Source organism: Lonchura striata, chromosome 5 (genome assembly GCF_050655825.1).
Source record: "Lonchura striata isolate lonStrDom1 chromosome 5, ASM5065582v1, whole genome shotgun sequence".
NCBI classification, from domain to species: domain Eukaryota; kingdom Metazoa; phylum Chordata; class Aves; order Passeriformes; family Estrildidae; genus Lonchura; species Lonchura striata.
Window position 1 is genome coordinate 72,873,443 of NC_140707.1, and position 17,381 is coordinate 72,890,823.

Sequence of the window (17,381 nt, forward strand, 5' to 3'; positions counted from 1 at the left end):
TTAGGCCGGGATTAAAGCAAGGAAGGGCAGCGAGAAAACCTGGAGTGATGCTCTGGCATTGTCAGATGTCCCCATTAACTGGAGATAAAATTTAATTTTGGATTTTCTGTGGATAAAATTCAATTCCAGCCCTGAGCTCAGCCTCCTTCTGCTGCCCACATGTGTGGGCCTGTGGCAGACGGGCCTTTTCCTAAATCATCCATCCTCAAATTTCTCCTTCTGCAAACAGAGCCGGAGAACAACCCCTCCTTCAGTCCCATTCCCAGGTTTTAGCATTGCAGAGATTCCTCTGGATTGACCTGGGAAGCCATTCCCATGCTTAGGATATTGTGGACATTGTGAAGGTTTGGATTTCATTCTCTTCCAACCTCTTCAGGTGTAAAGTAGATGAATTTCAATATTCAGCAAGAGGAAATTTAGGATAATCTGAATATTGATGAATCAGATTTTTTTCTTTGCATTAATTTTATTTTCCTTCTGTTTTCCAGCTCCGGTGAATCCACATCTCCGTAAGTATTTAAATTATGCATTATTTTATCTTTCATGCCATGAAGAAAAGTCCTTGCACTGGTTGTCCCTCACAGTTCAAAAGTAAATTCAAAGTATTTTACTTCCAGGTGAAAAGTAAATTTGAAGTATTTTACTTCCAGTTGCAGCCCGTGGGTGGCAGGAACCACCTGAAGGTGTCATTTGGGATTCCTTTTATTCCAACAAGGATAAAGGAAGGAAAATCACAGCTCCAGCTCATCTTTCTCACTGCCCCAGAGGCTTCACCCAAAGGAAAATATTTGTGGGCTAAAATTCAGATCCAGCTGTGGTGGAGCAGCCCAGAAGGTGTTTGGGATGGCACAGGAAATCATGGAAGGGCAGGGACACCTCCCACTGTCCCAGGTGCTCCAAACCCAATGTCCAACCTGGCCTTGGGCACTGCCAGGGATCCAGGGGCAGCCACAGCTGCTCTGGGAATTCCAGCCCAGCCAGGAATTCCTTCCCAATATCCCACCTTCATCCACCCTCCTTCATCTTCAAGCCATTCCCTGGGTCCTGTCCCTCCATCCCTTGTCCCCAGTCCCTCCCCAGCTCTCCTGGAGCCCCTTCAGGCTCTGGAAGGTTCTCTAAGGTCTCCCCAGAGCCTTCCTTGTGGTTCTGGAGTTATTTCCATGCTTTTTAGGGCAGATTGTCACCAAAACTAAAGGACGTTCTTCCCCACAGAGGTCCAGGAATCACAGATTTATTTCACAGAGAAATGGAGAGACCCCAAGTGGATCCTGGTTCTCCCCAAATTCTCAGGACACAGCTCCTCAGGCGTGACTGGAAATGAGAACTCTGACCTGATCAGGCACAGGGATGTCCCAGGCTGGGAATGTCAAAGTCACACTTTGCTCTTCCACTTTTCCATGGGCACCAAATCCCTGCAAATATCCAGGCAGGAGATTGGGATGGAGCTTTGGCACATCCCGATAAAACCACCCTGTTCCCACAGTCCCACATCTCCCTACTCCATCACATTCTCCCAAATCCCAACAAATCCATATTTTCTGTCACAGCATGTTCTTGTTTTTAATTGCACATCCCAAAATTATTCCCACCTAAGGAATGAGGTCCCATCTTTCCTGCTGCAGGGCAGAGCCACCAGGCAGGAGCAGGCCCTGTTCCATTCCTCAGACTCACCTTTAAGCCTTTGTGTAAATTTTAAACTTATTTGCAGAAGATCTTGTCCAACATGTTAATAATTTAGCAGGGCTTAGCTCAAAGCTGCCAGGAGCTGCAGGAACCTCTCCCATGGAGTCTAACGAGCAGGGAGTGAAGCTCCTGATAATTAATATATTAAATCTAGGCTCTGATGGGAAGAAAAAATACAATCCCAAGTGCTTCACACTCCTCTAGGATTTTGAGATCTCGAGCTAATTTTCCGAAAGTCTTGTAGGATCATGATGGAATGTGGGCGGCATCTGAATGGGAATAAGGAATGTGTCAGCTCAAGGGAGGGACTGGAAAGATTTTCCACTAAAGCTGCAGGGTCCCCAGGGTCACTCCTTTCAGGTGGCCAAAGCTATGGCAGAATTCTGCTCTGATTGCTTTCCCTGAAGATTTTTTGAATATAATCCCATGGTAAAACATAAAACCTGGTCTGCATCCCATCTCCATTCCCCAAGGCCACCGCTGCCCCATGGCCCCAAGTGCAACCTCCACAAAGGCTTGAAATCCTCCAGGGATGGGCACCCCAAACCTCCCTGGGCAGTCCCTGAGCTCCCTTTCCATGGGGAAATTCCTGCTGTGCCCACCCTGAGCCTGCCCTGCCCAGCCTGAGGCCGTTCCCTCTCCTCCTGTCCCTGTTCCTGGAGCAGAGCCCGACCCCCCGGCTGTCCCCTCCTGGCAGGAGCTGTGAGAGCCACAAGGTCCCCTGAGCCTCCTTTGCTCCAGGCTCAGCCCCTTCCAGCTCCTCAGGAACTCTCCATTCCCTTCCCAGCTCCTCAGGAACTCTCCAGCCCCTTCCCAGCTCCTCAGGAACTCTCCAGCCCCTTCCCAGCTCCCTCAGGAACTCTCCATTCCCTTCCCAGTTCCTCGGGAACTCTCCAGCCCTTCCCAGCTCCTCAGGAACTCTCCATTCCCTTCCCAGCTCCTCAGGAACTCTCCATTCCCTTCCCAGCTCCTCAGGAACTCTCCATTCCCTTCCCAGCTCCTCAGGAACTCTCCATTCCCTTCCCAGCTCCTCAGGAACTCTCCAGCCCCTTCCCAGCTCCTCAGGAACTCTCCATTCCCTTCTCAGCTCCCTCAGGAATTCTCCAGCCCCTTCCCAGCTCCTCAGCCTCTCCTGGGGTTCCAGCCCCTTCCCAGTTCCCTTGTCTGTACTTCCTACAAAATCCCTGTTGTTCCTAAACCCGTTGGGCCAATTTCTGGTTTTATTTATGGTGTGTGAACAAAGAGGAGGAGCTGTATCCAACCAAGACAAGATTCCTGACTGGAAACTGAAGTCCTGCTCTTCCTGCTTCACTTCTGGAATAATCCCATTCCCTGGATCCTGCCTTTTGATGCAATCTCTGTGATACCCAAGCAAGAAGCATCAAAAGACTTCAACTCTGAGGTGGAGCCTCACATCTCCACTTCATTTTTTATCACCTAACAGAAACCATTTAATGCAAACCAGAAGGATTTTAAATCAATTTGTACAATTAGAGGTCACCCCTGGATAATAGAAGAGAGGAGATGTTCAGGAGTCACATCCAACTTGGATTTTATGGGAATAGATGACACAAATCTGTGCTACAATGAAGGGTTTCACCTCCAGAACAGCTTCAGCTTTTGCCCTAATTGGCAAGGAAATTATTAATGACCTGAATCCACTTCCAGAGCTGCCGTGTGCCCTGACAAAAACCACCACTCTCATTAATGTTAATTAGCACCATCGTTAGGGCCATGGCTGGAGCACCTGTGGAAGAGCTGCTTGCTCCACCTGCCCTCCTGCTCAGCAATTAACAGCTGCAGACCATCCAGATCTATTTAAATGCTCCTACTAAAGCATGGAGCAAAGCCTGAGGAGCTTTTTGCCATTTTTCTTCTTCTGTCACTTTTTAAGGAGTGTTCAGTGCCAAGAACATTTAGCACTAACCTTTTCCAAGGTATTCCACATGAAATCAATGTTTGACTATTAAATAAATGGCAAACTTTGACTCTCTTTTTTTTTTCCCATCTGGCCTGAATATTTATTTTATTTTTCTTCTTCACCTCAGGAAGAAATCTTTTGTTCTGCTGATGTGGAATTTCTTAATGAAGCTCTGAGGGCACAAGGCGTTTATGCACTTTTTAAGGCATTGGAGGGCCAGTGCAGAAAGTGCTGAATGGCTGAAAATCCTTTCTTTTGTTCACTTTGCTCCAGGACTGGATCTGGGGATCAAAACTTTTCTCCTTCACTTAAATTTTGCCTTTTAATTTCATCTCTTTGTGTAGAAACAGCAACTTCTGTGTTGCAGGAAGATGTCAAAGTGGAGGTGGAAGCAAAATCCACAAAATGTGGGGTAAATGAAGAGAATTTGGAGCTCAGGTGGTGTAAAAAGAATTCTTGGAGAGGCCCAGCTGGCACTTTGTTTAGAGACCTTTGTTTGAGTCCTGGAATATTCCAAGAGCCTTGGCAGGGTCTTGGAATTCCCTTCCCGGTCTTGGGATAAAGGCGGAGCTGTCGATCGGTCGCCGTCTCTCCTGAAGGGTTTGGGTGCAATCATGGAACCATCAAAGGATCAGGGACTGGTTTGGGTTGGTGGGACCTGAATCCCACCCACCCCTGCCATGGCAGGGACACCTCCCACTGTCCCAGGCTGCTCCAGCCCCAGTGTCCAACCTGGCCTTGGGCACTGCCAGGGATCCAGGGGCAGCCACAGCTGCTCTGGCAATTCCAGCCCAGCCCTCCCAGGCAGGAATTCCCTCCCTGGTGCCCAGAGCAGCTCCCACCACGCTGAGGTCACCAGGGATAAGCAGAATCCCAGATCCTGCTCAGGCAGCAGTGAAGGAACCGTGCTTCGGGGAGTGAATTCTCCTGGGGGACCCGATGCTGTTGATGGATTTCCTGGGAAACCAAACCAGTCTGCTCGAGGTGCTGATGGCCAAGGAAGGTTCTGGGAGCTGCATCCCAGTGAGAACCTGGTTTTATAGGATTGGGTTTTATACTGGTGGCTCTGGAGGGGCACAGAATTCCAGGATGGATCAGGCTGGAAGGGACCACAGAGGGTCACTGGTGCCAGTCCCTGCCCAGGGCACAGGATTGTGTCCACGGGCTCTGGAATATCCCGGGAGGAGACTCCAGCCCCTCTCTGGGCTCTGCTCAGCGCTGGGCACTGCCCAGGGCAGGAGTTGTGCCTCCTGTGCAGGGAATTCCTGGGATCAGCCCCTGCCCGAGGCTCTGGGGCCATCGCTGGGCCTGGAGCAGAGCCTGGGGCTGCTCTGACCTCCTGCACACAGGGACAGACAGACAGACAGGGACAGCCAGGGACACCCAGGGACAGCCAGGGCTGTGGCCCCTCTCAGCTGGGTCTCCTCCCCAGGCTGAGCAGCCCCAGCTCCCTCAGCCTCTCCTGGGCATGGAGATACTCCAGCCCTTCCTCATCCTCACACCCCTCCTCCGGACCAGCTCCAGGAGCTCCCTGTCCCTCCTGTCCTGCTGATCCCAGAGCTGGACGCAGCACTTCAGATGTGCCCAGGGCTGAGCAGAGGAGCAGGATCCCCCCTGACCTCTTCCCTGATCCCCCCTGGACCCCTTTGGGCTCGTGTTGTTCTTTGAGAAGGCAGGAGGAGAACCAGGAATATTTGGAAATCACTCCGAGTGCATCCTGTGGTTTGAAGTGAATTTTCCAAGCTTATTTCTGAGCCTGCAGCATCACCTGGGTGTTGCAGCACTAAGCTCCAGGTCCCTCTCTCCTCACTGATTAACAAGGAAGCTCCAGTGGCTTAAGTGGATTTCGAGTTCCCCAGAAGCCCAAATCTGCAAACATTTATCCACCTCCTCGGTTTAACAGGGATGAACAATCCCCCGACACTGGGGGTTTGAGTTTCTCCTGCCAATGAATATAAATTGCACCCCTCCAAGCTGACACCGTGTGCAGGCAGCTGCCTTCTCCCTTGAGAAGGGAGATTTCCTCCGTTTCTCAGATAAATCAATGGACTTTGCAGGAAGAGTAAACTCAGCAGGAATTGTTCATGCAGTGAAATTCAGCTTTTGCACGTTCTACTCCATGGGAACGTAAATGCTCTTGTAATGCTCTGAGTGAGAACTGAGCCTCCAAGCTGGGCTTTGTTTTGGTTCTTAAATTACAGGAGGAATTTCTCATCCCATCATCTCCCAGCAGGGCAGATCACTGGGATCACTGGGCTCTCACAATTCCATGCAGGAGAGGATCCCAGGAATCCTCTTTGGGGTTCTTGACAATATTTTTATTCTTTAGACCTACGTGTTTACCACTTCCTTCAAATACAGCACAGAAACCTCAGTAAAAATCCAGGACTCAGTCCAGGACATGATACAGGCTCCTCTCCTTCCCATATGGATTCAGATATTCCTCCCAGGAATTTGTTATGATAATCTGGTGGTGGGGACTCAATTCTCCTCCCGGTATCTCTCCATGTGCTGCAATGTCCTGATTTTTAGAGATTTCCTTCATGTCTATCCCAAAGCTCCTTTGCCTTATTGTGGCCACTTCTTCCTTTTTCATTCCTATTCAAATGAAGGATTATTTAGGAGATGCCGTTTGGAGATAATGTTTACAATTTGAAAAGCTGCTGTCTCTTATTCCCAAATCACATTAACCCACTCCCCACATTTTTCACCCCATATTTCATGTTTTATGGGAATGATTCTGTTCTCCGCGGCTTTTTTGAAATTTAAAAAGAGACAACACCTCTAAAAACCACAATATATATCTGAATATGTGAGGAGGAGCTCTACAAAAAGATAAAAATATAATTTCAATTTCACCAGCACAAATTGATGACCCAGTTTTTTTTTGTTGTTTTTTTTTTTTTTGGGGGGGTTTTTTTTTCTTTTTTTTTTTTTTTTTTTTTTTTTGTTGAGCCTGCTGCTAAAGAAAACTGTGGATAACTGACAAGGAATTTGAAAAATAAGGATCGGATGGAAAACCTTGACCAGTAAATTCCTGTTATTTGTTTTGGCAGGAGAGTTCCACTGTGGCTTTGAGGATGGGAACATTTGCCTTTTCACTCAAGATGACACCGACAACTTTGACTGGACAAAACAAAGCACTGCCACGAGGGACACGAAGTACACGCCCAACACGGGGCCCAACGCCGACCGCACCGGCTCCAAGGAGGGTAAGATCCAGCAGGGAGGAATTTGGGACAAGGGAACTGACCAGGACTCGCAATTCAGCCATTTCCTATCATGGAATCCCATAAGGATTGGGATAGGAAAGGATTTAAGTTCATTTTTTCTCACCCCTGCCCTGGCAGGGACTCCTCCCACTGTCCAAGGCTGTTCCAGTGTCCAGCCTGGCCTTGGGCACTGCCAGGGATCCAGGGCAGCCACAGCAAATCTGGGAATTCTATTTCAGGTCCTTCCCACCCTCCCAGCCAGGAATTCCTTCCCAATATCCCACTTAAATCCACCCTCCTTCATCTTCAAGCCATTCCCTGTGTCCTGTGCCTCCATCCCTTGTCCTAAATTCCTCTCCAGCTCTCCTAGAGCCCCTTTGGGCCCTGGAAGGGGCTCTGAGCTCAGAACAAAATCCTTCAAGGATTTCTAGAAGGAATTACCAGTGCTGAGGAGTGACAGGACCCAAAGCACAGCCCCTGATGGTGCCATTCCCACCTTGCCTCATTTTTATTGTGCCATTTTCAAAGCAATTCCCTTCACATTAAACTCTAGTGGGGCAATCTGGCTCATCTTAAAATATTCTCCTGCTTGATGTCATTTAAGTTCTCCCTTGGGCTCTCTTAGCCCATCACAACGAGGTGGTTTTTGCCCCATTTTTGCTTTGGCTGTTGTTCAAAAGTGCAATTTTCAATCTGCTGCCCCTGTTAACGTGTGCTCCTGACTGCAGTGGGGATTTGCATTTGAAAAGTCCAACACATCGAGCTGAATTTATCCAGACCCACAGTAATTCCTGCTATTTTATTGTGTGCACTTCCAAAGGGGAAAAATTCATCCTGCACCACATTCATTTGGTTGGATCAATTCAATAATATCTCTGTGGTTGGCACTTTCAGGAATGGAATAAATTGATATTGTCTTCTTTGGGATTGACATGGCAAGTTAAAAATAGTCCTTGAAAGGTTTCCATCATGATATTTTCCCTTTATTTTACAATTCATGTTTCAATGAGGGGGGACAAATTCCCCCCCTCAGGACTGCAGGCTGAACCCCCTCAGATTTTGTGCAAAGATTCATCAGTTTGGAGATGTTTTCCAACACTGGCTTGCTTCCTGGATTTTAGTTTTCATGGAAAACACAGCTTTGGTGCAGAATTTGGAAACACAGGGGCTTCATGCAGGAAAAAAATGAGTCCCGGAAGTGACATGGTGGGAGATGGAAGTAAAAAATTATCAGGATGCTTGATAATTTCAAGGTGTTCCTGCATTTATCTGTGTTGGACATTGAGGGCCTCATCCCAGTGATTTCCCTTTGGATTTTTCCAGGCTTTTACGTGTACATTGAGATGTCCCAGGTGTTGAGGGCCTCATCCCAAGGATTTCCATCTGTGTGGGGTGTTGAAGGCCTCATCTTAAGGGTTTCCCTTTGGAATTTTGCAGGTTTTTGCATGTACATCAAGACATTCTGGATGTTGAGGGCTTAATCCTAAGGATTTCCTTCTGTGTAGGGTGCTGAAGGCTTCATCCCAAGGATTTTCTTTTGGACTTTTCCAGGTTTTGACATGTACATTGAGACATCCCAGATGCTGAAGGTGTCATCCTAAGGATTTTCTTCTGTGTTGGGTGTTGAAGGCTTCATCCCAATGATTCCCCTGTGGATTTTTCCAGGGTTTCTCATGTGCACTGGCATTGAGGGCCTCATCCCAATGATTCCCCTTTGGATTTTTCCAGGTTTTTATATGTACACAGATGTTGAAGGCCTCATCCTAAGGATTTCCTTTTGGATTATTCTAGGTTTTCACATGTACACAGACACTGAAGGCCTCATCCTAAGGATTTCCCTTTGTATTTTCCAGGTTTTCACATGTACACAGATGTTGCAGGCCTCAGCCCAACGATTTCCCCTTGGATCATTCCAGGTTTTCACATGTACACAGATGTTGCAGGCCTCAGCCCAACAATTGCCCTTTGGATTTTTCCAGGTTTTCACATGTACATTGGCATTGAGTGCTCATCTCAGTGATTCCCCTTTGGATTTTTCCAGGTTTTCACATGTACACCGGTGTTGAGGGCCTCATCCCATTGATTTCCCTTTGGATTTTTCCAGGTTTTTACATGCACACAGACACCGAAGGCCTCATCCCAATGATTCCCCTTTGGATTATTCCAGGTTTTTACATGTACGCAGACGCTGAAGGCCTCATCCTAAGGATTTCCCTTTGTGTTTTCCAGGTTTTCACATGTACACAGATGTTGCAGGCCTCAGCCCAACGATTTCCCCTTGGATCATTCCAGGTTTTCACATGTACACAGATGTTGCAGGCCTCAGCCCAACAATTGCCCTTTGGATTTTTCCAGGTTTTCACATGTACATTGGCATTGAGTGCCTCATCTCAGTGATTCCCCTTTGGATTTTTCCAGGTTTTCACATGTACATTGGCATTGAGTGCCTCATCTCAGTGATTCCCCTTTGGATTTTTCCAGGTTTTCACATGTACACCGGTGTTGAGGGCCTCATCCCATTGATTTCCCTTTGGATTTTTCCAGGTTTTTACATGCACACAGACACCGAAGGCCTCATCCCAATGATTCCCCTTTGGATTATTCCAGGTTTTCACATGTACACAGATGCTGAAGGCCTCATCCCAATGATTTCCTTTGGATTTTTCCAGGTTTTCACATGCACACAGATGCTGAAGGCCTCATCCCAATGGTTTCCTTTGGATTTTTCCAGGTTTTTACATGTACATTGAGACGTCCCGGCCCAGGCTGGAGGGGGAGAAGGCCAGACTCGTCAGTCCCGTTTTCAGCGTCGCTCCCAAAAATCCCTACGGAGCCACCAACACGGCCTATTGCTTCAGCTTCTACTATCACATGTATGGACAGCACATAGGTGAGAGAAAGCCAATTCCTTTGGGAAAAATAGCTGGGAAAACTTCCTCTTGTTTGAAGGAAAAGCATGGGAAGAGCGCCAGCTCCCCTGGGAGCCTGCCGTAACCCAGGGAGGTTCCTGGGGGCATCCAAATGGTGGCAACATTCTGTTTTCCACTAATCAGGAATTTGTAGGAAGGAGGAATTTCCCTCTTGGAAGTGTTTCCTGCATGAGGGAGATTTTGGGCAGGGAATTGCATGGGAATCCCATTGATCTGAATGGGAATTTTGGAGGCTGGAAAGGGAAAAGTTGATTTTCACAAGGATTTTTCCTGATTCTAATGGGGTGTTTTAAGCATTCCTGAGTAGAATCAGGATCAGGCAGGGACCAGCTGCATTCCTCAGGTGTTTCTTGTGGAAAAGTCATGGAAAAATTGCCCAAAAGCCACAGGAATATGGATTTTCAAGGACCATCTGTGAGTGTTTCAGGCATTCCTGATGGATTCAGGATCCGGCAGGCAGCGGCAGCATTCCTCATGTATTTCTTGTGGAAAAGCCACGGAGAATTTGCTCACAGATTGCAGGAATACAGATTTTCAAGGAGTGACTTTGAGTGTTTTTGGCATTCCTGACTGGATTCAGGATCAGGCAGGGAGCAGCTGCATTCCTTCGGTGTTTGCTGTGGAAAAGTCACGGAGGATTTGCTCAAAAACGGCAGGAACATGGAATTTCAAAGGATACCTGTCAGTGTTTTAAGCATTCCTGACTAAATTCAGGATCAGGCAGGGAGCAGCAGCATTCCTCATGCATTTCCATGGAAAAATCATCAAAAATTTGCTCCAAAGCCACAGGAATTTGGATTTTCAAGGAGTATCTGTGAGCATTTCAGGCATCCCTGATGGATTTGGGATCAGGCAGGGAGCAGCTGCATTCCTCATGTGTTTCCTGCGGAAAAGTCATGAAAATTTTGCTCACACGCTGCAGAAATTCAGATTTTCAAAGGGTACCTGCCAGTCTATTTTTACTCCTGCCTCTTTCAACACCCACATTTAATTTATTTTTGTGGTATATATTAAAAAAAAAAAAAAAAAAAAAAAAAGAAGTGGGAAAATATAAAAGCCCAAACAACAAAAATCCAATTTTTAGAGGCCCTTTGTGGGTTTTTTGGTGCTCCCAGTGTGCCAAGAGTTTTTCCAATGTCAGAGTGACCTGGTTTGAAGTATTTTTATCTCTATTTCAAGGGCAAACTCATCCTCCCAGAGAGTTCTGTGCTTGCTCTGTCCGAGCTCCCCCTGCCCCCAGGCAGAGCTCAGATTTTAAGCGGAGCAGACAGGAGCACTCAGGTTGGATATTATTAATTTTTTTTTTGTCTCTGTGCTGCAGGAAGGGGGATGCAGCTCCAGGTTGGAATTCTCCTGGCTCTTTGCTGTTTTTTTTTTTATTGGAAGGAAGGGATTCAGCTACTCCATGCCGAGAGAAAATATAGAAATTGCAATGTCTGGTCATATTCTGGTTGTTTATTTATGGTGTGAAGAACAAACTACAAACATCAAGGGTCAAAGAGTGTTTCTGTACTCTAAAAGTTAGAAAACATCCTAAAAGTTTTATTCTACTTCTTATTACTCTTCCTTTTAATTACTATTAATAAATTTCTCTTTATACCCTCCTAAAGTTTTAAACCTACTTTACCTTTCTCCTAATCCTACCTCACAGCACAAGTAAGTAAATTAGTAATTAACCAACTCTAAACCTCCCACACTCATTAATGCATTAACCAAAAAAATCTCAGATTAGCAAACCAAAGCCACGACACATATAAATATATAAATGAAGATAAGTAAATAAAAAATTTTAAATATTAATAAAATAAAATAAAATTGAAATAAAATAAAAAGAAATGAAATAAAATAAAATAAAATAAAATAATATAAAATAAAATAATAAAATAAAATAAAATAAAATAAAATAAAATAAAATAAAAATATAGGCCTCATTAGTACATATAAATAAATAGAAAATAAATATAAATAAATAAAAATAAATATAAATAAATCAATAGAAATATTTGGAGGAGGGATGAGCAGCATTCCCAGCCCTGCTCCAAACCTCTGGGCTGGGCTTAAGGAACCCCTTTGCAATCTCTTTCTGCTTTAGGTCTTTCCCTGCTTTGTGTGGAGGCAGAGCCCGACTTTCCTCTCCAGATCCCGTTTCCTTTGTGCCCATTCCTGCATTCCAGGGAGGATCAGGGAGCTGCTCCTGATTCTCCCTTCCCAGCTCCTTCAGGGAAGATGGATGATCCCATTCCGGTCCCATTCCGGTCCCATTCTCTCACCCTGGTGAAAAGGCCATCAGGGGAATATTTCTTGCTCCATTAAATCTCCAACCTGATGTTTTCCAAGGCTCCAAGTTTGGCTTTTGCTGGAAATAAGCAGTGCTCCAGAGCAGGTGCAGATCTGGGAGCTTTCCTTGGAATTTTTGGGATCTGCTGTGCCAAGCATCTCAATAAACGCTGCTCCTGTGGGAATTTGGCTGTTTGAAAGTCCCAGATTGTGAGAAATACACTGAATTTACAGAGCACAAAGAGACCTCAGTGCCCCACACACCTGCAGGCAACCACGGTGGCAAATGGGACCAAAACCCCCAAATCCTGTGAATTAATGAACCTAGAGAGATTAAATTTAGGTTTTTTTGGTGCACCAAGAGAATCCGGTTCTGTTCGTGCCTGCAGGTGACCCTGGTGTCAAAAATGTCCATGCTGGCACCAGTTACTTGCTGGAGGGCAAAGGTGCAGCTCTGGGGGGTTTTCCTGCACAGGGAGGAATTTTGGAGGTTTTTGAACTCAGAGGATGTTGTTGTCCTCCAGAAATATTCCTGAGGGCATCCGGCCTCTCCCTGAGATTGATCTGCTGGGAAACTCCAGGAGTTCAGCAATGGGCAAAGTTTTAATAAGCAAGAATTCAGCACAAAACAACCAAATTGCTGATTTTGCCCTGGATAAGGAGGTCTAATGCCATTTTCTTGCTCTAAACCACAGAAAATTCACATTTTGCCTGTTTTCCTTGGAATTCCTATGCCTTGCCTGAGCTGAGAATGAGTGCTCAGTTCCCCTCTGCGGGGAGCTCCCATCACCACTTCCCAGAATTCCTGAATTTAAAAGGTTTTTAATTTACTCCAAGAAACTTCCACACCTCAAATCCATGGAAAATGGGTGAGGAGGGCGCTGCAGCCATCCAGGCAGAGCCTTCCCAACTCCAGTTCTCCTGCTGTTTTCCAGGAAGTTTGAACGTTTACCTGCGGCTCAAAGGCCAGACTGCCATAGAGAACCCCTTGTGGTCCTCGAGTGGGAATAAAGGACAGCACTGGAACCAAGCCCGGGTGAACATCAACCCCCCCACCTCATTCCAGGTGAGGCTGGCACCTCCAGAAACTGGGAATTTGGGGCTGGGAGGGAGACTGGGATTATTGACCCCTTTCTTTGGGATTTCCCAGCTCTGAAAGCTGCTCATGGACGGTAATTGCTTTCCTTGAGTGTCACAATGCTTGAACTCAAAACACTTTCCAGCTTCCCAAAGATGCTGGGAGCGATTCCAGCAGGTTTTGATTTCAGATTAGCAAGTGGAATATAAAATTATTTGCTGAGAGAAATTACTTAGGGCCCCTGTGTTGCAGGTTTTTGGAAAATACATGGATTTCCTGCAGGAAAATGAACGATCTGGGAGCATGAGACACGGGGATGTGACAGGTTTTTCACACATTTCCTGCTGGGGTTGACAGGGAGGTGCTGATGGATCTTTAGGAGCAGTCCTCAGGCACACTGGGAGCTGTTTGGAACTGGAACACTCCCAAAAAAGCAGCTGCTGCCAGCAGATCCTGCTGTGGGCGAGGCTGGGAATGTCCTCAGGGAATGTGGGAGTCAGGAGCCATGCCCTGAGTGCAGCGTTCTCCTCTGAGCCCGCTCTGTCACTTCCAGCTCTCCTAGGGGAGAAAATGTATTTTTGGGAGAAAGTCACAGGCTGAAGTGGATTTGAAGTGACCTTGCATCCCATCCCATTAAATGCCATCCCATCCCATCCCATCCCATCCCATCCCATCCCATCCCATCCCATCCCATCCCATCCCATCCCATCCCATCCCATCCCATCCCATCCCATCCCATCCCATCCCATCCCACTCCTCTCTTATTCCACACCTCCCACAATCCCAGGGTGCTCCAAGACCCAGTGTCCAACCTGGCCTTGGAAGATTCCTTCAGTGCAAATCCAAACTGCTATTCTGTTGGGTTCCATTTCCCACTTTGGATTTTCAGGGAATTCCTGATCCTGACCCTTGGTTTTTATTTCCATGCATGAGAGGCATTGGCAGGAGAGAAATGGTTTGGGATTACAGAGCAATTCCAAGGATGGGAATTAGAGGAAAATTGAGGGAGAGGGAGATGTGAAGTACAGCAGGACATGAGAGAGCTGGGAATGTTCTCCTGGAGAGGAGAAGCTCCAGGAGAGCTCAGAGCCCCTGGCAGGGCCTGGAGGGGCTCCAGGAGAGCTGGAGAGGGGCTGGGGACAAGGATGGAGGGACAGGACCCAGGGAATGGCTCCCACTGCCAGAGGGCAGGGATGGGTGGGAGATTGGGAATTGGGGATTCCTGGCTGGGCTGGAATTGCCAGAGCAGCTGTGGCTGCCCCTGGATCCCTGGCAGTGCCCAAGGCCAGGTTGGACACTGGGCTGGAGCAGCCTGGGACAGTGGGAGGTGTTCCAGGCTGGGAAGTTTGATGGGAACAACGTGCCAGGAATGGAGAGAAGAGGAATTGCAGAGCTCAGGAACACTCAGAGCCCAGGCCAGGCACAGAAAATTAGAGTGGTTAGGTTTTTCATTGGTGAAGTCAGGATAAATCCAAGAATTCTGAAGAGTGAAGGAGAGAGAAGTGATTTAATATCTGAACATAATAAATGACCTGGGAAAGGGAAGGAAGAGATGGATTTGAGAGGGTTTTGGAGACCTGGAAGAGCTTTAAAAATCAGGGAAGAATCAGACTCTTGGGCAGGGAAGTGCAAAGGATTTGCAGCAGCAGCAGTCCAGAGGAGTGGAGGAGAGAGATTCCAAAGGGAAGCTCCTCTCCTTGGCTGTTTTTCACCTTTTACATTGTTATGTTTAAAGGTTTCAGCATAAAATAAATGTAAAGCTCTGACCAAACATAACAAATAAATGTCAGAGCTCTTGGAGCCTTAAATTATCTTTTTTTCAGCATCTCTTGCACCACAGCAAATTTTATTTTCCATTTAGGCATGTAAGTAGGAAGGAATATAAAACTCCAAGTTAAATTTAAGGAGAGGGAATTGAAGTGAATCTTTGCAGTAAAACACTGCAGTGACATGGAAATTAAAACTTTTTATAGGGTAATTTATAGGGGTAAAAGATTTTATACCTTGTCAGTCGCTGTGATATAGAACAAAGCTTATGTCATGAGGATCTGGGAGGACTGCAGTGCCTTAAATCTCAAAAAAGTTCATAAATCTAGCTCAGATATTCAGATACTTTTAAGAAAGGAACACTCCAGAAATATAGAACCCCACAAAGAGAGGGACACGTTGGTTCTGTCATCCAGAAAATGTCAATTTTAGTTCAGGTTTGAGCAGCAGGACATGGAGATGGTACGAATGATTTGGACTGGATTTATTGCTAGTTTAGGATCTGAATATTGCAGTGTCCAAATAAAAATTCCAGGATTTATCATGAAGGATGAGCAGTTCCGGTGCCACCCGCTCGTTGTGGAGCTCAGCCCACCCAGATTTGGTCACTTGGTGTCCAAAGAATTCCAGCATCAGCAGGATGGGCTGGGAACATCCAGGTTTGCAGCCCTTGGCCCTGCAGGATTCCCAATCCCAAATCCCAAAACTGTTGTGGAGCTGCTTTAGGATTTATCTCCGTGTTTGAATGATCTCGGTGCTTTCACTCACCCATCCAAAAGGGAATATTCCCAATTTTCAGGCTGGAGGTGAGACCAGTTTGCCCCAGTTTGCCCAGTCTCCAGAAGGATTTTAATCCCTTTTTCAGGTCAATCTGCACCAAACTGAAATCTCTCAGCTCCCCACTTTTGGGGGTGTTAATGTCACCCTGAAATCCCACTCAGTGGGATTGTCCTGGGACACCCCAAGTGCCCAGCAAGGAAAGGGAGAAGGGTGAGGGGGGCACTCAGGGGAGGGTAAAAATCTGCCTGAGGTCCTGTGGAAAAATCAGAAAATCCCAGACTGGTTTGGGATGGAAGGGACTAAAAATCCACTTATTCCAGCCCTGCCATGGGCATGGACACCTTCCGTATCCCAGGCATATCCCAGCCCTGTCCAGCCTGGCCTTGGACACTTCCAGGGATGAGGCAGAAGCTGAATCCCCCCAAAGCATTCTGGAGTGGCCTTTTGGGATCATAATTCCATTCCATTAAGAGCAGAGTGACCTTTCCTGTACCCCTATTCTCCAGTTCGATGCAGTATTTTTAACAACAGCTGTCCAAAAGCATAAAGGGTATTTTTCGGGATACTGATCGGGAATTCTGCTCAATTGGCACCTCCTGCCCATCCCTGGGAGCTGCAGGCTGGGTTCTGCTCCGTGCCCTGCCAACTCCTGTGCTGTGATTTGTTCTGAGTGTGGAGCAACCCCTCCCTGAGGGCCACCGAAATCACTGCCAAATGCAGCTTTTAATTAAATGCTGCCTGTTGTGTTTGGACAGAGCCCTTTAGGCTGGAAATTGTTTTCCATTGTCAGGAAAAATTGGACTTTCAACTCCACTGATTGGTGTTGTTCCTGCTGCCAAGGAGCAGGGGCTGGATTTTGGGGGAGGAGACGTTTTCCCCTCGAGATCAGGCACGATTTCCTCTTCCAGCAGTTTGGTTTCAGACAAGTAATATTGGAAAGAAAAATATCAACAGGCCGTTAAAATCCATCAGCAGAGGTTGAAGTTCATCTTAAACTGGAATAAAATTTCTACTGTCTCCCTCATTGTGATAAAACTCATCCCAGTTTCCCTCTGAAAAACCATTCCTAGATGGAATCAAAGCTTCTAAACCTGATGAGAACCCACGTGTTGGGAAAAATAGATCCCAGCATGGAATTTACTTCCACAATCTGAAATTAGATACTTGCATATGTCTTGATTTTAAGAAAAGTCCTTTCTTTTTGTGCTGGTTGAGATTTTAAGATCTGATCTTCTGGATATTTTTTATTTATCCTCCTCTGCTCCACTGGATGTTTTAATTTCCCACCCTCTGATGTTCTTTTTCCCAGCTCATCTTTGAAGGGATCCGTGGCCCTGGAATCGAAGGGGACATTGCTATTGACGATGTGTCCATTGTGGAAGGAGAGTGTATGAAATCAGACCAACCGGCCAACAGTAAGTGGCTCCTCCCCACAAGCTCCTTCCTGTCTTTCTCCTTCCCAAATGGATCTTTTCCAGGTTCAAGGTGGAATGTTGTCCTTGGGAATGTTTTTCTCAGGTGGGAAGATGTTGGGTGGGTGTGAGGCAGAGGTGAGAGCGGTGGGTGAGGCTGGGCTGGATTTGAGATCCTCAGGCAGAAAAAACAACATCAAAACAATGCCCAGCGGGCCCAAAAAATGTGGAATCCACAGAAATCACTGCTGTGATTCCCTGAGGGCTCTGTCTCATCCCTCCACCCTATGTGTGTGTTAAAACAGAGGGAACTACACAGCC

The 17,381-nt window shown here is 46.7% G+C and overlaps 1 protein-coding gene across 1 annotated transcript in view; it reads left to right on the forward strand.

The window, feature by feature from the left end:
* Positions 1–17,381, forward strand: part of MDGA2 (MAM domain containing glycosylphosphatidylinositol anchor 2) — a 193,832-nt gene that overhangs the window by 174,204 nt on the left and 2,247 nt on the right. The window contains exons 12-16 of the mRNA XM_021536048.3: positions 489–509; positions 6,661–6,816; positions 9,548–9,706; positions 12,959–13,089; positions 16,958–17,063. Of these exons, the coding sequence (XP_021391723.1) occupies positions 489–509; positions 6,661–6,816; positions 9,548–9,706; positions 12,959–13,089; positions 16,958–17,063 (573 nt within the window). The remainder of the gene's footprint in view (positions 1–488; positions 510–6,660; positions 6,817–9,547; positions 9,707–12,958; positions 13,090–16,957; positions 17,064–17,381) is intronic.